The 21,160-nt window shown below is 43.3% G+C and overlaps 1 protein-coding gene across 1 annotated transcript; it reads left to right on the plus strand.

Annotated features, from left to right (window-relative positions):
- Window positions 1–4,420: 4,420 nt before the first annotated feature.
- LOC136516474 (auxin-responsive protein IAA17-like) lies at window positions 4,421–8,125 on the plus strand. Its single transcript, XM_066509875.1, has 5 exons — window positions 4,421–4,869; window positions 5,723–5,955; window positions 6,564–6,663; window positions 6,791–6,852; window positions 7,734–8,125. The coding sequence occupies exons 1-5, from the start codon at window positions 4,556–4,558 to the stop codon at window positions 7,769–7,771; spliced, it is 747 nt and encodes a 248-aa protein (XP_066365972.1). The 5' UTR covers window positions 4,421–4,555; the 3' UTR covers window positions 7,772–8,125.
- The last annotated feature ends 13,035 nt before the right edge of the window (window positions 8,126–21,160 follow it).

Raw genomic sequence — 21,160 nt, forward strand, 5'->3', positions numbered from 1 at the left:
AGTTCTTGAAAGTTTCACTACTACAAAAATGATTTTGTGAGACTACCCAATCATTAGCGTAGGGGGTCACAAACTCCGACAGTCTCCTAAAATGCCTGAGCATTTTTAGAGGTGGACGTTTTATTTACAAAGGCGATCAAAATATGTTGCCTCCTGCAATGGATTTATGGAGGCGGTAAAAAAAGTGACTATATCCTAAAATGAATTTACGGAGGCGGTCAAAAAATGTCCGCCTCCTAAAATGATTTTATAAAGGCAAGCCTCTTAAGAGGTCCACCTCCGTAAATGGCCAGCCTACCTCTATTAATAGATTGAGGCCAAAAGCCTAGGCCAATGATTCGATCATATATAATAGAGGCAGGGTTTCACTTGTGGTCCATTCCTTCTTTCCCTCAGCTGCCTCCATTCCTCAAGCGCACAACCGCCTCCGTGACCGAGCTCGGGCCCTTCCTTCTTCCTAGACTAGCATGGCTCCCTTATCCATGATAGAGCTTGGAGTCCTCTCCCTCTCCCTTACAGCCAGCGACCTAGGTGGATCTCGCGTGCGCGGGCCCTTTGACAGTGCGGCATGGTGCATGGCATTGTTCTCCAATGGTGCAGCGTGGCATGGAACCTGGCCTTCTCCTTTGTGCAAGGGGACTGGCCCCCTCCTCCTCTAGATTCGATGCGATGGCATGACCTCAGACTACCTAGCGGTAGCATGGCTCTCCCCGCTGAGAGCGGTGTGAAGAAAACTAAAACGCCATCTCAACCTTCAATCGAACTCAAACCTCTTCCTTCCGGTCCTAAATACGCTTTTCTAAATGGTAATCAAGAACCCCCCTTGATCATAAGTGACAAACTTTCTAAGGAGGAATCATTCAAGCTTATCATCATTTTAGAAAAATATTGATCTATTATGGGCTACTCTCTTCAAGATCTCAAGAAATTGGTCCTACTCCTTGTACACATCGCATCCTTATCGACCCTAATTTCACACCATCAGGGCAGCCTCGACAAAGGTTGAACAATTTTATGAGAGAGGCCATCAAGAAAGAAGTCTTGAAACTCCTACATGCTGGGATAATTTATCTTGTCCAAAACAGCAATGTGGTTAGCCCCGTGCAAGTTGTGCCCAAGAAGGGAGGAATGATGGTCGTTCAAAATGAGAAAAATGAATTGATTCCACAACGGACTGTCACGGTATGGAGAATGTGCAACAACAACAGAAAATTCAACAAGGCTACAAAAAAAAGATCATTTTCCACTACCCTTCATTCATGAAATGTTGAAACGATTAGCAAAGCATTCTTTCTTTTGTTTTCTTGATGGGTAATCAGGTTACCATCAAATTCCCATCCACCCCAATGACCAAAGTAAGACCACATTTACATGCCCTTTATGGAAATTATGTATATCATCAAATGTCGTTCATGCTATGTAATGCCCTAGCTTCTTTCCAAAGGTGCACGATGTCCACATTTTTTGATATGATCAAAGGAATCGTATAAGTATTCATGGAAAATTTCTCTCTATGGAAAACTTTCATTGATTGCCTTGAAAATCTAGACAAGGTCTTATAGAGATGTGAAGAAAAGCACTTACTCCTAAACTAGGAAGAATGTCATGGTTCAAGAAGGCATAATTCTAGGACATATAGTGTCCGAGTGTGGGATAGAGGTGGATAGAGCAAAGATTGAAGTGATAGAACAAATTCCACCTCTCACGAATGTCAAAGGGATTTGTAGCTTTTTGGATCATGAGGGGTTCTACTGTGGTTTCATAAAATAAATACCTCAAATTGATAGACCATTGACTAACCTGTTAGCTAAGGATGCACCCTTTGATTTCAATGATAAGTGGCTTGATTCATTCTACATTCTTAAGAAAACACTTGTCTTAGCTCCAATCATTGAACCCCAAGACTAGGAGTTGCCTTTAATTTTGAAATAATGTGTGATGCAAGTGATTTCGTGTTGGGGTTGTTCTTGGCCAAACAAAAGAAAAAAAAATATCATGCAGTTTCATATGCTAGCAAAACTTTGATAGGGCCATAATTAAATTATGCAACAATTGAAAAAGAATTGTTGGTTGTTGTTTTTTGCTATCGACAAGTTTAAATATTACTTAGTGGGAGCAAAAGTAATTGTCTTTACTAATCATGCTTCTCTAAAATACTTTCTCACTAAGAATGATGCTAAACCTCGCCTAATAAGATGGACTTTGCTACTCCAAGAATTTGATCTTAAAATAAAAGACAAAAAATGAGTACAAAATTCGGTAGCCGATCACTTGTCTCGAATACAATTCACGATCAGGACCTACCAATTAATGTTTTCCTCAGGGTGACACACTTCTCAAGGTAACAAACTCCAATCCCTAGCATGCAATATTGTGAACTTTATAGTTGCAAGATATGTCCTGTCAGGGATAGATAAAAAGAAGCTCATCTACGAAAGTCGACTTCACCTATGGGCCAAGCCTTACTTGTACAAAGTCTGAGCTAATGGATTGTTGCGAAGATGTGCCTCGATGGCCAAGGTAACAAGATAGAGCGATGCCACGCAACACCATATGGAGGTCACTATTGAGCATTCTACACACATGCAATGATCTGGTAAAGCGGATTCTTTTGGCCAACCATGTATGATGACACTAATGAGTTCACCAGAAGATGTTGACAATGCCAAAAGCATGGAACACATCAATGCCAGTGACACTATGTCACTCACCAACAATCTTCAAATAGAGCTCTTCGATGTGTGGGAGATCAACTACATGGGGCCTTTCCCAAAGTCCTATTATTGAATACATCTTTATGATCACGAATTATGTTTCTAAGTGGGTAGAAGCCTTACCATTCGAGCTACCGACTTGAAGCATGCCAAGAAAATGTTCCACGAGATTATCTTTCCACGCTTTGGAAGAGCTTAGTGTGCATGAAAAAACATCCTCTCTATTGTCACTCTCCAGTGCACCTCTCTGGTGCGACACTAAAGAGCTCCGGTGCATGATTTTGAATTTGTCGCCTCCTGCACATGAACTGTTCCAAAGCTCTGGTGCAACATCTTCGGTCTACACCAGAAGGTTGGGTTTGAGTGTTTGAAAACAACATGACTTGGTCAGTGTTTCGATGCTCTAGTGACCCTAAAAACAATGCAAACAACATGTTTTTAAAATCTTTCCAAACATGCTAACTCCGAGTGACCAACACCTTCAAACCTTAGTTAGCATTTTTTAACTTTTTCCCAAAAGTTTGTCACTTGATTTTCAAAACACCACTTGAATCTATAGACAATACAAAGATTGATCTCACAAATGACAGTAGATAACTTAATTTGACCCTCTTGATAGTATAACTGTATGAACTGCCAATCTCACAAATGTGGACATCGGCCACCTTACTCCACTAAACACCTCGTGGACGATAAAAGATAAAACCTATGGATATACATTTGTCTTCACTTTTTTCCCCATCCTTCATCTCCATTTTCACCTCGTTGAGTTTTTTGCATCACATAATCTATGTCATCTCATATTCATGCCTGCATGTAGCTCACTTAGTATAACTTAATCTTTCATGTCTTATATAAAGTCATTAGTTTATAATTATTAATTATCAAAACTCAAACTTATCTAGTACAAGATAGATGTTCACTTTCATCGACCAATGTACCTGAAATTCCTATACGTAAAGTCAAGAGTTAGGGAGAGTAAATGAGACGTTCAAAGAGTGAAGTTAACGCTTCCCTGGCCACTAGGGAGTCATCAAAGTCTGGGTCCATACACTTACTAGGTAATACTGGATCGTCAAAGAGTACTGTATTAGGGCACTCCCAATGCAGAAACCACCATAGCTTCTATGAATATTAATTGTATTGTCACCTAAACGTTTTGCTGATGCGACAAGGTAGTTATTGAAGAGAGAGAAAAATCATAGAAATCGGATCTAAATTAGAAACCATGTCTATGCGAGAACCAAGACATGAAGGGATACGATTGGTAGAGAATTGAGAGATAATATATATGATTGGATAAAAAATTATTCTGTAAAAACTATCTATTAGGATCATAGTTTCTATATATGGTATATATAAAAATTAATAGGTATAGAAAAACATATATTTTCTAGGATAGGGAGTGCCCTTAGTACTGCACGGTCTGCACATCGACGGATTACACTTCAGTAGCTAAGAGGGTATTTGGTTTGAGCTACTAAACTTTAGTAGATACTAAACAGTTTAGTTACTTTTAATAACTCCAGAGTTACTAGAGATGACTCAAGTCTTTTTAATAACTTTTAATCATAACGTTTGGTTAAAAAATTACTAAAGCGACTAAAAACTGCTAAATTTAGTAGCTACTGACCAAAGTGTCGCAAACCATGCCAACTCGACCCAGGGAAGCTCACTTGTTCACCTCTCAAACAAAACCACTCTTCGCTCCGGTTTCCAGTCCCACTCTCTCCCCTTCCGTTCCACTCCCAGACTCCCACTCTCCCCCTACCGGCTACCCCCACACCCAAACAGCCACTCCTCACCTTCCCCACCCTCCGGTTCATGTCCTGCTGCTCCCCATGTCGCCCCCACTCGAGCTCGACTACATAGGCCTCTCGCCGCCGGCGGCCGCCGCCGCCGCTGCCGATGCCGACGACGACCTGAAGGGTACCGAGCTCCGCCTCGGTCTGCCGGGGTCCGGGTCGCCGGACCGCCGTGTCGCGGCTGCCACCACTACCACCCTGGACCTGCTCCCGGCCAAGGGCGCCAAGCGCGGGTTTTCTGACGAGGCGCCCCTGCCATCGCCCGCTGCCGCTGCTGGGAAGGGAAAGAAGGTGGCGGAAGAGGAGGACGACGACAAGAAGGTTACAGCGACGCCACAGCCGGCTGCAAAGTAGGTGGAGTGTGGAAGTGGATCTTGGGGTTTTACTGCCTCAAACGAAAAAAGGGGAAGCTTGGGGCTTTGCCAGCGCGTTCATCTGGCGTTTCTCCATAGTTCTTGGGACTGCGGCCACTAGTGGTTTGCAAATTGTGATTGTTGCCCCTTTGTTTGGGAGCAAGTTTTCTGCTGTTTGGGAAATCTTGCTGGGTTCTTGGAGTTCATGACATTTCCAGGTTCTGTAACAGAAAATTATCTTTGGAAATTCTGTGCTTTTAAGTGAAACAAACAGCCTGTTAGCTGGGTTTCAGCCAGGGCTTATGACCCCGTCAACAGTATTTTCTCCTCCAACAAACCAGCGCCAGGCGAACTTATCACCTCAGCGAACAGGCCGAAAAGGGTAGGAGGAATTGAAAAGGGGCTGAATTGTATGTCAGGGGATCTCTCTTGGCTTGGTATTTTCAATTTGTTTTTACTCTTCTTTGGGTGGGAATTTCGGTTTGTCTTGGGGCCTAGAGGAGGGAAACTAAAGTTGCAGCTTTGTGATGTTCTTTTAAATTCCCACGTTTCCTCCAAATTCTCTACTTTCCAAAATGAGCCCTTGAATTTATCTTCAGCTTCCTTGGTTTTTTTTTCACTTTTCTTGCTTGCTCAAGCTCTTCTCATCTTTTCTCTGCTCTCCCTGCTTTGTTTTTGTTGTATTTTGTTCATAACAATTTGATTTGGCATTACCTTGCTCAAATTCTGTGACTTCCATCCCAAAATTCGCCAAAATTCGTTTCTTTATTTTGTCACCGGTAGAGCATCTCCTGATCTACCTCTTCGTTCCGTGGTTGTAAAGATTATTGAGCTCAGGTGTGTTGTGCAGAGCTCAGGTGGTGGGATGGCCACCAATCCGCAGCTACCGCAAGAACACGATGGCTACCACCCAGCTGAAGGGCAGCAAGGAGGATGCTGAGGCCAAGCAGGGCCAGGGGTTCCTGTACGTCAAGGTCAGCATGGATGGCGCGCCGTACCTCAGGAAGATTGACCTCAAGACTTACAAGAACTACAAGGACCTGTCCACTGAGCTTGAGAAGATGTTCAGTGGCTTCAATACTGGTGAGATGTCTCGGGTTACTCTCCCTCTTTCAGATGGCGCATCAGTATGTAATTGTGTTTCATTTTGATGTGGATGGTGTTAGAAGTACATCAAGAAGCCTTTAAAAACCATCATACTTGTTTCTTAGGATAAGCAATAGCTTCGACTTACCGTTATTTTTTAGTAATTGTAAGATTACAAACAATTTAGCATGCTTTTTTTTTTCTTTGGTGAACTTTCTATTCCTTGCTAAACAAATACCCTGCTGATTGTTCAGTTATTGCATCTGTATCAAGTCTTTCTTAGAAAGATATTATTTCCTGTAAGGCAAAATAAATTTTGGCTCCATGTGTATGATTATTTGAGGATATCTTCGAGTCCTGAGTATTATTCCAGAAGCTACTATTCACTATGAGAGTGGCATCCCCTATATATTTCTGAAATTTGGAGATCTATGGTCCTGTATTTATATATCTAATATCTCATTAGTTTTCACGACTTCCTTAGAATAATGGAATTGAAAATAAGGTCCAAGTCTCTTCAGTAGAAATTTTAGTACAAGAAGAGGCTCTCTTCTGTTTTCCTTTTATTGGTCTTACAGGTTAGTATGGGTGTAATGCCATATCAGGCAAGGACGGCTTATCTGAGTACCGCAAGGATGGTGAATATGTTCTGACTTATGAGGACAAGGATGGAGATTGGATGCTTGTCGGCGATGTACCATGGGAGTAAGTACACTGATCTTACTTAAAACAATGAAAATGGAACTAAATTAATTACCGATTTGATTTTGTGGCTCATTTTGTCGACTAGATACATATTTAGCCGTCACATTTTCTTTCACTCCAATTGTAGGATGTTCGCTGACTCTTGCCGCAGGCTCAGGATCATGAAAGGATCAGATGCAATTGGACTTGGTAAGTTTGTACTCCTATTCTGTTTAGTGTATTGTCGTGCTAATCATATTGTCTTAGTTGGTTGGTGGATATGGTAGGATGGTACATGATATGATGATCCAAGTAGGTTGTGTTGTTAGTTGTACATGATACAATTTTTATTAGGAGTTCCTCACAAAGGGGACATAATTCATGGTCCCTGCATCTGGGGTGATAGCTCTCTTGGGCAATCCATTTGCCATCTTCTTGTACATAGCACTCAAATGTAGGTTCAAAGTCAGAAGCGTGGGATGAGCCATTATCAGTTGTATTTTGCATTTCAAAAAAATTATCAATTGCATTTAGCAAGAACATTTAATTAAAGTTTTCTTTCACCTTGTAAATAACTACTGCAAAATAATTAAAATATAAAAATTAGATTCTGAAAGAAAATTAAAAAATATGCTCCCTTCACGATGAGATGCCTAGCTTCCCGATTAGCACTGTTATCAACACTAGAACCAAGTATGTCATTATCAGTTTGGAGTGCACATAATAAAAAAGGGCGTACCCAGTGCAGAGAGCTCCCGCTCTGTGCGGGGTCTGGGGAAGGGTGTCAGTGGCCTTACCCTCGCATGTGCAATGCGAGGAGACCGTGACTCGAACCCGGAACCTTCCGGTCACAGGTGGTAAGACTCTACCGCTTGCACCAGGCCTGCCCTTCTGGAGTGCACATAATAATATGAAAAAATAGGTGTCAAATTAATAGTTAAATATTGAAATTGGAATATTTGAATCATAGTTGTCACTTGCTAACAAGGTATTCTAATTCAACTCCAGAGTTAATCTAATAGGTTTGGCTCCATTTTTTACTTTGACTTCCCTGAATAATCCGCGTCTCTTGCTTTTTTTTTCTTTTGCAGCTCCAAGGGCAGCTGATAAGTCCAAGAACCGCAACTAGAATGGTTGCTTCCTACAGTCCAGAGCAAGAGGGAGATCCAATGACTGTAGGGATCTTTATGAAAACAAAAAAAAGTCTAACAGTTTTAAGAGGAATTCTGCCTTATGGTCTGTACTACATGGTTTGCTGTTACGCAAGTAAAGAACTCCACGTCTGTCATATTAGTTTTGCAACATCGTCTATGGACAAAACGCTATTTGATTGTTGTTAAGCCTTCGTACCAGTGTTATTCGTGTAAATGGTTTGGTACATTGTGTGGTGCTACTATGATTGAGGACTCCTACCTAGTTTGCAATATAGTGTCCATGAACTGTTTGTTGTTCCTCTATATAAATGTTCGATGAAGCTTGCAAATGTATGGTCCATCTGTGTTCATGCTCTGGTTCATTCATCTTGATTGTGTTGAAATCTGATGAAGCAACTTGTTTTGATACAGTGATCCTCTGTGCAATAGTGTCTTTGTGGAAACTTTGGTTCCTTTTTTACCAGCTTTGATGCCTAAATGCTGGTGGGGCATGCAGTGTATTGAGTTATTTATCTGCTGAAGGTCATGATGGTTGTCTATGATCTAACTCGAAAGTGCCATTATAAAAAGGCTTCCATCTGAACCATCATTCAGGTTGCATATAATATTATGATTTCAAGAGAGATGGCAATGCATTATGATCCCTTGGAATCAGGCTTTATTTGCCTGCCCCATTAGAAGTTATGCTCCACTCTTCTCCTTTTGTGGTGCCTTTTTCTCCTTACTGGTGTCTGTTAGTTGGTGTGCATGTGGAGCACTGCCTATTTGTTCCAAGGAAGACACTTAAAATTCTGATTCTGTTCATGTTTCAGCTGAAAAGGCATCTTTCACTAACCCAAATGAGCCTTCGTCTGCACTTGTTTATCTCTTATAGCTTGCAGGTTGTCGCATCCCAATTTACGAATTTATTCGACGGCAGTGCTGCGGCGCGCATCGGCTGAGAGCGACGGATAGGGTTTATAATTCTTGCAGATTGGCAGTGTATGTAGCAATCCTGGATCGTATGGTATGGTTGTCCCAACACTTGATATCCTGTTGTTTTATCCATGTAGATTATACAGCAGCATCCTGTACCTTGTAGGCTCTGGAGTCCTTTGTTCCCTTCCTGGTGGTCCTGCAACTCCACCATGTCGGTCTGGTTATTGTAAACCTTTGCTTGATCCCTTTCTTAACCGATAAAGCCGCGCATTAGGGGCTAGTATAATGCCTTCGCGGTTCTTTTATGCTCCTGTATGCGGCGGTTTGCCCATCCCACCCACATGTTTCCTTGTCTCCAGATTACTGCCCTGCAATGGTGAAAGCTTTTTAGACTACTTCACTGCTTTCGCTTTCACCTTTCGGGAGACATGGCCGTGCTTATTTTATCGCATAATTACCTTGATTACTACTAACCTTTGGTTGATATGAACCTCTGTAAATGTCAGTCTTGCAGGTCTACATCATTTCTGTTGCGTGCTACTGCTCTCATGCATATTGCATACCTCTACAGATGCATACCCTGCGAATGAATGGAATCAAGATTCTGTTCTTGGTGAATTCCTTTCTGCCATTCTGTTGAGGTCCTGTAGAATTTTGGGAAAAACTGTTGGGAACAATTCTGTAAAATTCGGTGGTTTGAGTCTGACAGGAAACAGTATTTTCTAGAGTAGGCACAATTGCACAAGTGCCACTCTATAGTGTTGACCTGGCGTTATAACGCTTTTTTGAGAATGTCAGGTCTGGTATCAGAAGAGGGGCAAAAAAAATGAGCATTGCTGCACAAGCTTTTGGCTTGTTCGCTTGAACTTATCAACCGGCTTATCAGTTAGAGTTTACAGTATTTTTCTCTCACAACAAATCAGCCAAGGCCGACTTATTAGCCAACTTTAATACTAAACAAGGCCGAGTGGTGATGGCAGCTGCAAATGGCCAGCATCGATCTGTCTCTTTGTACCAGTGGTGAATCATCTGTTGGCCACCATGGAGAAGCAATAATTTTATTTTCATTCCCACGTGAAATTTATGCGGGTTTGTATCTTTTAAAATGCAAAATGGATGGGAATTAAGAACTGTTCGGTGGATTTGGATCTTTCAGGATCTTGTCTCCCTTTGATCAGCAGTAGCCTGCAAAATATGGTTTAGCAAATAGAAATGAATAATTATAAGCTCACCATTGCAGTGTAGGTTAAAATCTTACACCAAACAAGTCCCAAATTACTCCAACAAACTAGAAAGAAAGCACAAAATGGTCCAGATTTTATTAAAAAAAATTGTAACAAATCAGGAACAAAACAAGTAGCAAGCAGCTGGGCCCCACTTGCTTGGGAATTGGATTGACTTTCTGATCGCGGGTTTCGTTTGCCCAACGCCATTCATCTTGCCACAAATCCGGTCCACAGCTAAGCTTTTGCTTGGCTGATAAGCTATGGCTGAAAGTACCGTTGACTGATTTATTGTGAGAGAAAAACATTATTCGTTGGCTGAAAAAGTACGGCTTATAAGCCCAACGAACATGGCGTCAGACAGCATGCACAGTGTCCAGACTCAACGGAATTTGTTGTGCAAACCAAAGAACCTCATCATATTTTGTCTTTTCTAGTCAAAAAGAAATAATGAAGGAAAAAAGGGTGGGGGCCAGAAAGGAAATTATCAGCCTGTTCGGCTTATTCCCTCGTAAATGATCGTAAATTTTCAACCGAAATAATATTTTTCTCTCACACTAAACCAACCAATAGTACTTCTTCACGATCCAGCAACAAAAGCCCAGCCAAACTAACAAGCTGTATGATCGTGGGCCCTGCAGTCGTGGGCTTAGGACATTATGATGGAGCATGGATGCAACGCAGCCCCGTAATCCAGCGGGCCCACCACCACCACCACCCGGTCCCCACGCGAGACAGACCCGGGCGGAACGAGGTGAGAGTGAGACCGCTGCTACTGCCGCACCGAGTCCTGGCCGCGGGTCATAGCGAGAGGCAAGGCCCGTGTGTCAGCGTGTGGTACACGCGTCGCCCACCTGCCGTCAGAGGCGAGGCCGTGCGCGCCGTGTGGGGCCCGCGGTGAAGTGGAGTGGGGCTGCGGGTGGGGAGACACCCCCCACTCCCGTCCGTAATTCCGCGGGGCCCACCGCCGAGAAATAATGGCTGATACGATCCGAACAGGGTGAATAATGCTCTCATTGAAACGTGTGGGGATCTATTAATGTCATTATAACGCTGGACGGTTTTTGGGAGAATAGGCAAATTGACATCCTCAGAGTAAGCAAGCTCTTTCTAATTTTGACCAGCGGCAGTTGAAGCTCGCTTTGATACTGCCTCCAATCATAACGATTTGATGATTTGTTGAAAAAAAAACTGGTCGAAATCTTAAAACTGTGACCAACATTGGTCTTCAAAATATCTAGCATTATCATATGTTTATGAGATTGTAAAGTTACTCATGAGTCATGACGTATTGGAGTACTAGGATATTCTTTTCCAAATGGTTTTGAAACAAATTGACGGATATTCATTGCTTCCCGTCTGGCATAGTATGCAAGGTTGAGAATTGGAGCCATGACCCCGTTCGTTTGGAGGAATTCTGGATAAATTTAGAGTAATCTGAACGAATCTGGAGAAATTTGTGAGAGGAAAACACCGTTCCGGATGAAAAAAGAAACAGATCAAAGCCGGGTTGAAGGTCACGCGAACAGACCCATATGATTATCTTAATGGCCATGACATAATCATTCCTTCATCTCATTGTTGTCCTTCCATTAGTAGTGCTCGTTATTAACTCCGTAAAATCTGCACTATGATATGTTTTCTCAATATTGATTCCAGTTCCAACTTCCTTGTCTTTTTAAAATAATGTTGCTAGAATCCAACGCCCTACATATTGCACTATGAAAACAGTTTATAAAATAAATAAAGGTATACAAAGTGTTGTATAGTAGCAAGTGATGTTTTTTTCTGAACGTCCACACAATCCCCATACTACAACTTAGATAATAAAAGTGTTTATCTGAGAAGGTTAAATTTGACACGTTCTCAAGCAAAATTTTGCATAACATTTTCATATGAATAAAAAGGTTAGCTTCGTTGTAATTTACATAACAAGAGAAACTCATTGAACTTGGGCCATATAAATTTGAATTGGCTGGATTCGGTCAAACACAAGATGGATTCTCTTATGAAAGAAGGGGACTATCCCCATGGAGCAGCTATAGGCACCTGTTGTAGATTCACGAAACGTGTCCATGTACAATTATCCATCACAGTTTTTCTTTTCAACTAATACTCCTAAATTTATGCAATGATCACTTGTGTTTGATGATTTCGTATGCAAACGTAGAGATGAAAACGGTACGGATATTTTCCAACCGTATTCGAGACCGATTCCGTTTAGAGGGGTTTTAATCCGTCCGTATTCGAGTCCGGATATTCAACATCCGATACCGTATTCGTATCTGAATATTTAAATTGCATATTTATGATGTCGATATCTAATCGTATCCTATCCGGCATGGTTGATACTATCCGTATTCGAATCCAAATCCGGACGGAAATATAAAAACAAATATAATATCAGTGATATCCGTTCGTATCTGATCCGTTTTCATCCCTAGCACACGTGTGGGGATCGTTTCCACTCATTTTTTTTCTCAAGGAACACAAGGACATGTTTACGGCCTAATAAAATACGAGGGATGAGAAAATACAATATAGGAGTACATGTGTTCAAATGACTTTTTTTATTTTGAGTTTTATTTTTTTATTAGGCGATCAATCCAAACTGTTTAGTTGGTTAGGTTCTTGCGGTGACCCACAAATTTAAGTCCCTCGAGTTGTCCTTATTTTTCAGAATTTATTCAGGATAAATACTAATTTTCTTTAAATGGTAGACGACATACTTATTAACTTCATCAACCTTAGAGTAAATTGCACGGCCGGTCCTTAAAGTATCAGGTGGTTCTCATCTGGGTCCCCCAAACTATGAAATCGTACATCTAGCTCCCTAATGTATTTAAGTGATCTCATCCAGGTCCAAAATAGACACGAGGATGATTAAAAGCTGACGTGGCTGTCCACGTGGACATAATTTAAGCAGAAAACCTGAGCTGACGGGCGGCAATGGCAGCAGCGGCGCACGACGTGGCGGTTCTGCTAGGCAGTAGTGGGTTCACCAGCGACCGTAGAGTGGCTGGCGGTCTATGCTACCCACGGGCGCATCCATTGGCGGCGATGGCGCGACAGTCAATGCACCGTGGCATGGCTAGCCATGGGCGACAGCCGTCGTGGGGTTGGAACCGCGGCAAGCATTGTTGTTCGAGGTGGTGTCAGAGTGCATGTCTCCGGTGGCTCGGGTGGACTCAAGAACATAAGAATCATAAAGGGGACGCAACGATTTATCCTGGCTTGGGCCGATCGATGCCCTACGTCCAGCAGCTGATGATCCTTATACTCAAGAGCACCCAAAATTGGGCGAGTACAACAGAGTATACAGGAGAAAGGGAGAGATTTGGTAGGGGGTTAGCTTGGTGCTAATCCTAAGGTTGCCTCGCTGCCGGTGGAGCCTTCCCCTCGTCGAAGAGGAGGAAGATGACGAGTGCGGTGGAGGAGCTCTCGGTGCCCCTCTCTGGGTTGCTCTTCTCTCAGTGCTGAGTAGGAGCGGATCGGTGAGGAATGGAATGATCTGTCTTGGATAGTTCTCCCCCCTCTGGGATCCAACCTATTCCTTATATACCAAGATAGATCAGGTACATGGCAGTTTGGGGAGATGAGTCTATGGTCTACATGCTCTGGAGTCTAGGAGGGTCCTACAGTGGCGCTCTATGGACCGTGGCGATGTCATAGAGCCAAAGAAGCTCTGGGTGTCATCCAACTGCTCTGTCCTGACACGCTGAGTGTTAGGCTCTGTCGGCTTGGACCAGCCTTGTAACACCCTCGGTGTTACGCCCTAAACAAAATATAAACCATATCATGAGCATCATGTTTATGTGATAATGCATGTGATGGAATGTGTAGATAACATTTTTGTAACTTCAGATGATCAATAAAAATGTTAAATGATAAGTTATTCCATAACTCATATGTATCAAGTAGGGTGTAAAATTAATTTTTATTGAACAAAAATACCATAAAACATATATGTGCTGATTAAATAAAGTTTGGAACATGAACTTTGTAGATGACAATGAAATACTTGCCATGGAAAAATAACATTGCTAGCCAATATTTCTAATAGCCTAGAAATGCAACTTGGAATCAAGTTCAGCTCAAAGACTTAGAATATTTTCAAGTTCGTAGACAGCAAGACACTGCAATGTTTAGGAATTTATTTTGTGAAATTGGGGTTAAGGAAAGGTGTCATGTTTTAGCTCGGTTTGGTAGCCTCATATGCCATCTTGAGCATGCTAAAAATAGTTTAGGTCCAGAAGCAACCGTTTAGTTGTTATAGGCGATTTAAATTTCGTGCACAACACATTCTCAGGTTGGCTCACCGGGTGGACGCGGTCACCAAGCTCGGTCGCTCAAGGTCACCGCGCTGGTCGTGCGTGCGCGCGCTGCCGCGCATGGCCGGCCATGGCTGCCTCTGGCCTGGTGGTGGCCCAGCCGCCGCTGGCCCCGCCGCGTGGAGCCGTCGCTGCTGCCGCCTGCCCCGCCCCATGCCGCGATGAAGCCACTGTCGGTGCCATAACCTCGTCGTCGCATCCACACACTGCTGTCCTACCTTACGTTGCCGCCATCGATGCCACTGTGACGCCGTGTTGCGCTGCTGCCGCTCGCTCTGCCACCGCGTGCACGTGGGCTATTCCAGCTGTGCTCGCGCCATTGCCTCACCTTAATGGCACTACGGCCGCGCAGGCCATGCCCCCACTTGCCTCTCCATGCATGTGGTCTGGTCGTGCATCACGTAGTGAGTACGTAGACATGGTCGTAAGTCTAGCCAGCCGCTAGCTGCTAAGGTGAGGATGGACAAAGCTCAGACCCGTCTCCCTCTTTCCCTCTGCTATCGCCGTCGGAGCCACACCAGCACGTTAGACAGTGAGAGGTCATCTCCAATGAATTCCGCCTATCGACGGCCCTGCCAGCAAGTTCTCCAACTGTCAAACCCCACCTAGCCATGGAGCACGCACTACCAAGCTCCAATTTGGAGCTTTCCTCGCCACCGTGCCGATAAGGCTACGACCGGCCATGGTCGAGGGCAGTCCTCCGACCGCCACCCTAAGCTAATTCACCTGCACTACTAGCTTCGCCTTGCCTCCCTCTCCACCTTACGCATGCCTAAGGAACCACTACCGCCTCCCCGTCGCCGCTGACATGACCATGCCACCATGGTACACCGCCGAATGGCTCGGCCACATGTGGCCACCCCTTTTCTACCATCTTCCATCCCAACTGTCACCTTGTCCTTGTCCACGGTAGTCTCCTGATGCTCATTCGCTAGCCAATTAGGTCTATAGCGGCCCTAGCTCCTCGGAGCGGGTGCGTCGCCACCGCGGACGACGCGCGTCGCTATAGCTTGCTCCAGCGTGTCCCACCGCCCGCGTTGTTGCTTGGTGTAGGCGGTTGGACCCTAAAGGTCGGCCTGACCGATGGGCCAGGGTGAGCCTCTGGTGGTCAGCGCGGTCGCGCCGTGTCACTGCCCGCCGCGCCATCATGCGCTAAGTCGCTGGGGGTGCGCGCGGGTGAATTAGGGAAAGGTCGGGGGGTTAAGTGAAAAGGTCTGTGAGAGGGGGAAGTAGTATTAGGACTTCGGTGTGATTTAGGAGGAAACTGAGGACGTGGTTGCAAAAGCGCCAGTGCGTGGGCGCCTCGCGCATGGGCCAACCTCACATGGGCCGCGGTAGCGTGCCACCACGTGCGCGCGCTTTGCGCAGCGTGGGCCGCACGGAGAATTCGTTTTCTTTTTCCAAGGGATTAGTAAATAGTTTTCTTATTTAATTTCTGAGCTAATCTTTGGTAATTAATATAAAATCATGTAGGTGTCCAAAAATTATGAAACAAAATTTGTTAGGTTTCTAAAATTGTGATATATCTAATGGTGTATTTAGTTCATGTTTATATGTGTTGATACTAGGAGCTATTAAATCATTTGAAAGTGCTTCATAATATTAAGTTAATTATTGTAGGAATTTTTGTGGTAAATTGGTGATTAGTCCTAAAATTTTTATGGTAGCTTCATTGTATTATTATGTGCTCGTTGTAATTTTTGTAGCCTTAGAATAGAGTAAGCATTAGGGTAGTTAAATGCTCTTTGTTTTAATATACATTAAATCACTAGTAGAAATAAAGATATATCCTTAATTTGCCAAGCTAAGGGTTTGTTAGTTGAACCCAACACTTTGCTTGATGAAGATGATAGTTAGCTTAGTATCTTAGTCATTAGAGATAGCTTAGTAGTTTAGTATGTGTATTCTTATTTTAAGAGTTGTTGTTGCCTAAATGTTAAGTGTTGCATCATCATCGCATGCATGTAGAGAACGAGTTGGTGGAGATAGTGACCATAGACGATCGTGAGTTCGAGGAGATTGTCAAGGAATACGAGGAGGAGATCCTCATGAGGGAGGAGGTCCCAGAGCCACCAACGATTGATTTAGCTGACACCACGCCTGCCCAAGGCAAGCCCCGGTGCATAACCCTTATTTTTTGATAATCACTGTATATATATATATATATATATATATATATATATATATATATATATATATATATATATATATATATATATATTGTTCATTTACGTTACAGGAATCTTATGAAAACCACCTGCATAGATATAACTATCCTATGAGCCCTACTAGTACAGGTTGGAGTAGCTGCTATGCTTAGGTTTTCGGTAGCGTGAGTAACCTGCCGTTACTCATAATAGGTGATTATTATAATTACTCTCATGATAAAATAATGAAAGAAAAAATGGAGACCGGGCAGGGATATGGTATGGGTTATGGTAGGTGTGACGAGTTGTGTCTCGTAGCCATGGGGCTTAGCTTGGTTACACTATTTTCCCTATTTGTGTCGATTAAGGACCGCCCGTTGTTGTGGATAGCACATACTTGCTTATGGGAGCGGGAAGGCTCGTTATGGTCTTGTCATGGGTTCCAGCTCTTTCTGGACCGACTGATTCGAGGCGCGGAAAGGTGGAGGTCTAAGCACCATACTGAGACCAGGTCTCAAGTGTGGGGGCTTGGAGTCCAAGTTTGGATGGGGACCTGGACCCCTCGACATGAGTGGAATGGGTCAGTCTTGTTTGTGCTTGGGGTACAAACAGGGCGTGTGTTTTGGGGTACCCAGTTGGGATATATTGGTTCTTGAATCGCCGTTTTCATGAGACGGTATGACTTGGCTATGGTCTAGCACCATAGTAAGAACTGGAATATGAAAGATGGTAAATTGGTTCTAACTGCTCAACCCTTGCTTGAAAGTAGAACAGGTGCTTACCTAGAATGGTTAGCTAATGAAGTAATCATGACTGCCAATAAAACTTGACTTAAGGACTTACTATTAGTAATGCTTTTCACAAACAAAAAAGAAAACAACAAACCATATTGCCTATCATACCCCTTGGAGTTAGGAAACTATTCCCTCTAGTCGAGTAAGTCTTGTGAGTACATTGTGTACTTAGGGTTTATTTTACCCTGTTGCAGGTGCAGCTTGAGGAGTAGCTCTTGTGTGGAGGATTCTTCTAGTGGGCACAGACGGATCCTTGTATTATTTCCACTAGATGTTTGTTTTCATTCCGCTATTTAATTATCACACTCTGAACCCTAGTATTGTAATAAATAATTTCCAAGAACTCTTGTTGTATGAAATATACTAAGTATTGTAAACTCGTACTCATTATTGGATCCTGGCGGTAAAACATGGATTGTTTTGAGTTCTCCCTTGGGGTGGGCTCGATAGAACAGTCCGATATAGCTCACTTTCGAGGTGCTTAGTGTCTAGTGGAAGACGAGCGCCTCCGAAAGTGTGCTAATTCGGGTGGTTCTGCCACAGGTGGTATTACCAATAATGAGTCTACGAGTTTAAAAACTCTTTTCAAAACCTAAAATTTGACCAACAAAAGCTTTGCGAAAAGTAGGATGCGATAAATTACGTAAATAAGTATAAGCCCTAGTAATATGGTCTATCTAGGATAGTGACACTGGTTTTATCTAATCAATCTTCTATAGGTACACTAACTTACGCTGCGTAAGTGTCGACACAGAATTTCATCCCATGCCGAGGAGACACGCAGCAAACTAGAAGGGTCCGCTTGATGGAGCAGATCCGCCTAGCTTCAGCGTAGGGATGGTCAATCCTGTGCAATCCTCCCAAGGCGTGCCAGTCAATTTGACACTGCAATTGACAAGGAGAGAAAGTTCATCAGTAATTAAGGGCGGAACTTGCTAGTGTTGCCAGACAGTTCTGAAGGTATGGCTATAAGAGCCGATATGGAAGAAAATCGGCTAAATAGCCGATCCCAGTATATTCATGAGAATAAGTTAGTTAGAGCTCATGGGTCGTGTGAAGAAGAATCGGTTGTCATTCAGAATAAATATCATTTAAGCAAACATTAATCAATGGCAATAAGATATCGATGATGATTGGTTTATACTAAGCCAATGATTACAAGTAACTGAACTCCTGTTTATGTAAAGAAACAATTCAACACCGCTCAACCATCTAATAAAAATAAATCTAATGAACATGTTAGATCTCATCTATCGCCATGACCAGTGGGGCATGAGGTAGAATCATGTAGGCTGTAGAAACAACAATAGACTCGACGACCCTAACTTATTACTAATATCAGTGGGGCATGAGGCAGAATCATGCAGGCCATAATACAATAATAAGATCATGGGGCTAACACATCTTTCAACTTATCTCTACTTCAACGATCTAGTGATGTGAACTGTTCATGAAAGCATTCGATATCGGCTAAACAGCCGATTCAGGCATAGCACACAGTTAAGGTCATGCCTTCTCAGGAACGGATCTACCAACTAACGATCCCCACTCCACGGTGCCAACAGTGGGGTGAGAGGCAGAATCCCATAGGCCATGATGATAGGCCATGGAACGGTTCTCGCTAACCAATAGATCTACTATAGATCGAACATGCCTTAACCACACGCTATGCACGATTAAGATTGATATAAAACAGCCAATAAAAACATAACTCATCGTTTAAGGTATAGATTAGATCAGTTTAAGATTAGCAAATGATGGGTTAAATAAGATATAAGGCCGATCCAGATCAATCTCAATCGGGCAGAGTGATATTGCTATAATTAGATAAACAATGAAAGCAATAAGCAATATCGGTAACTTAACGAATCTATCAAAGACTGCCATTCAAAGGTAGAGCCGATAACTTGACCTTGATCTAATTCAAGCAGTGAGGTGTGAGGTAGAATCACACAGGCCATACTTGAATTAGGCAAGAGTCGATAACTAGCTTATACCAGAGCCGCAGTGGGGGTCGACCGGATCGATGCAGCCATATGAACAGAGGTATAAACCATGACAATACTTACAACAAGCAGTGGAGGTCGACTGGATCGATGCAGTCGTACTTGCTGAAGAACTCGCCGAGATCTACTCTACTCCTACTCCTAAGGGGTGGCCAGAGCCGAAAAAAGTAATTGACTTGTATTTGATTGATTGGTTCCTTCTTACAATAGCCGGGGTTTGGTATTTATACCCGGAGCCTGAAACGATCCCTACTTGAGTACGACTTAATACAATCTTTGGCATAATGAAAACATTCCTAATTTAAGATAGCTTGGACTCTAATCTTTCCCTTTTTGTAGAGTCCAACACGTTTTCGTCCTGGAGTCGAGCGTAGCCTCCGTCGTTATCTGCTGGCGCTGTCCGAAGAAAGTCGATTCCTAGATTTTTGTATCTGAATCAGCTATTTCTGATCCACATGATCCTTTGATGATACGATCCTAGGAGCTTCTGGGTCCCTGTGACTCTCCTTCCAAATTTTGGTGTAAACACATGGCCCTAATTTTGGGACAAAAGAAATTTTGTTCCAAAATTACCATGTTCGTGCTCCCGATAGGCCCATAGTCACGGGTAAGGAATCTTGATCTAGGGTCTACTATTTGTTGCCATCCATATCAACTCATGAGCCCATGCTTCAAAACTTTTTCAGAGCATTATTGCTTCCCGAGCGTTTTGGATTCATCCCTCCAAGCCGGCTATAAAAATGGCTATCCGACCTTGGTGAAAGCAAACTCAACGATTCAGCCATGTTCTGCTTCTATCTACCTCCTCGTGTGTTTCTGATCCTGCTGGATCCTCATGGTTTATCCTTTTCCTATGCAGATCTTGAGTGGTTAGAAGAATTCTTGTGCATAGGGTAACTGTGTCACTTATTCTAGCGTTTCGTTGAGCAAGAAGACCAGCCATCGTGGTTAGAAGAATTCTTGTGATATTACCTGAGTCTTCTCTCCATGCTCACAAAGCTATTTTAGTGTTTTGTGAAGGCTAGAATATGTGGACATCTTCCCCTTGTTTGTTCCCTCAAATGCCTATCGGGAAAGCCACAAGCTTCTTTCCAGCGGTGTCCTAGTCACCGAGGAATTAGTTGGGTATCTGTTAGGCAGGTGGCTCTTCCCTTTCTCTTGCACAATCTTATCAACGGGCCGATGTGACTTGGTTTATGATGACCCTCAGCCTTATGGGGATCCAGACTCCCTTCAATCCAAAGAGGCCTTGGTGGGTAGATCTCTAGTCAATGTAGATTCTTTGTATCCGTCCCACGATGCTTTGTAGTTTGGGGAAACGATAAGTTTGAATTTGTTACCCTTCCGTTATCCATCTCCTGAACTTTCGGAGTGCCGTTTCGCTTCCGTTTCTGATTCCAAACTCACACCCCTGGTGAAATCTATCTTCTTGCCTTCCTAGGCTATATAAATGGGCCTCGATAGTTGATCTAAGGATAACTCACTTTGCCCCAAAACTTCTGCACCCCTAGCATAGTTCCTACTTTTCTATAGGTTAGAGATCATAGAGAATAGCAAGAGGTCCCTTGAGAAGGCCTTCATCGGATATGCGTCATCACATCAATGCCTTCGTTGTCAGGAAGGTGTATCCCATGATGCCTCCGCTACCCTAGGGAATAGGGCTGACTCTGTCTGGCCTTCAGGGCCTTCCTCATCGATGGCTTGCCACCAGCCCTCTTGCCATCAGATGAGGCAGATTGACAATGACGATCTACTTGCCTCCATTGATCGACATGGCCAGAGTCTTGCTGAGTGTCTATCCCTCGTAGAATCAGCCTTGGCCATGGTCCGATGTCGGTCCCCTCCTATGGTCGATTAGGTGGAGGATAGGTTGGCCAAGGCCGAGGCCAGAATTACAGGTGAGATACCTATCGTAACCTCTACTTCTTTTCAATTTTGTCTTCGA

Source organism: Miscanthus floridulus, chromosome 17 (genome assembly GCF_019320115.1).
Source record: "Miscanthus floridulus cultivar M001 chromosome 17, ASM1932011v1, whole genome shotgun sequence".
Taxonomy (NCBI): Eukaryota; Viridiplantae; Streptophyta; class Magnoliopsida; order Poales; family Poaceae; genus Miscanthus; species Miscanthus floridulus.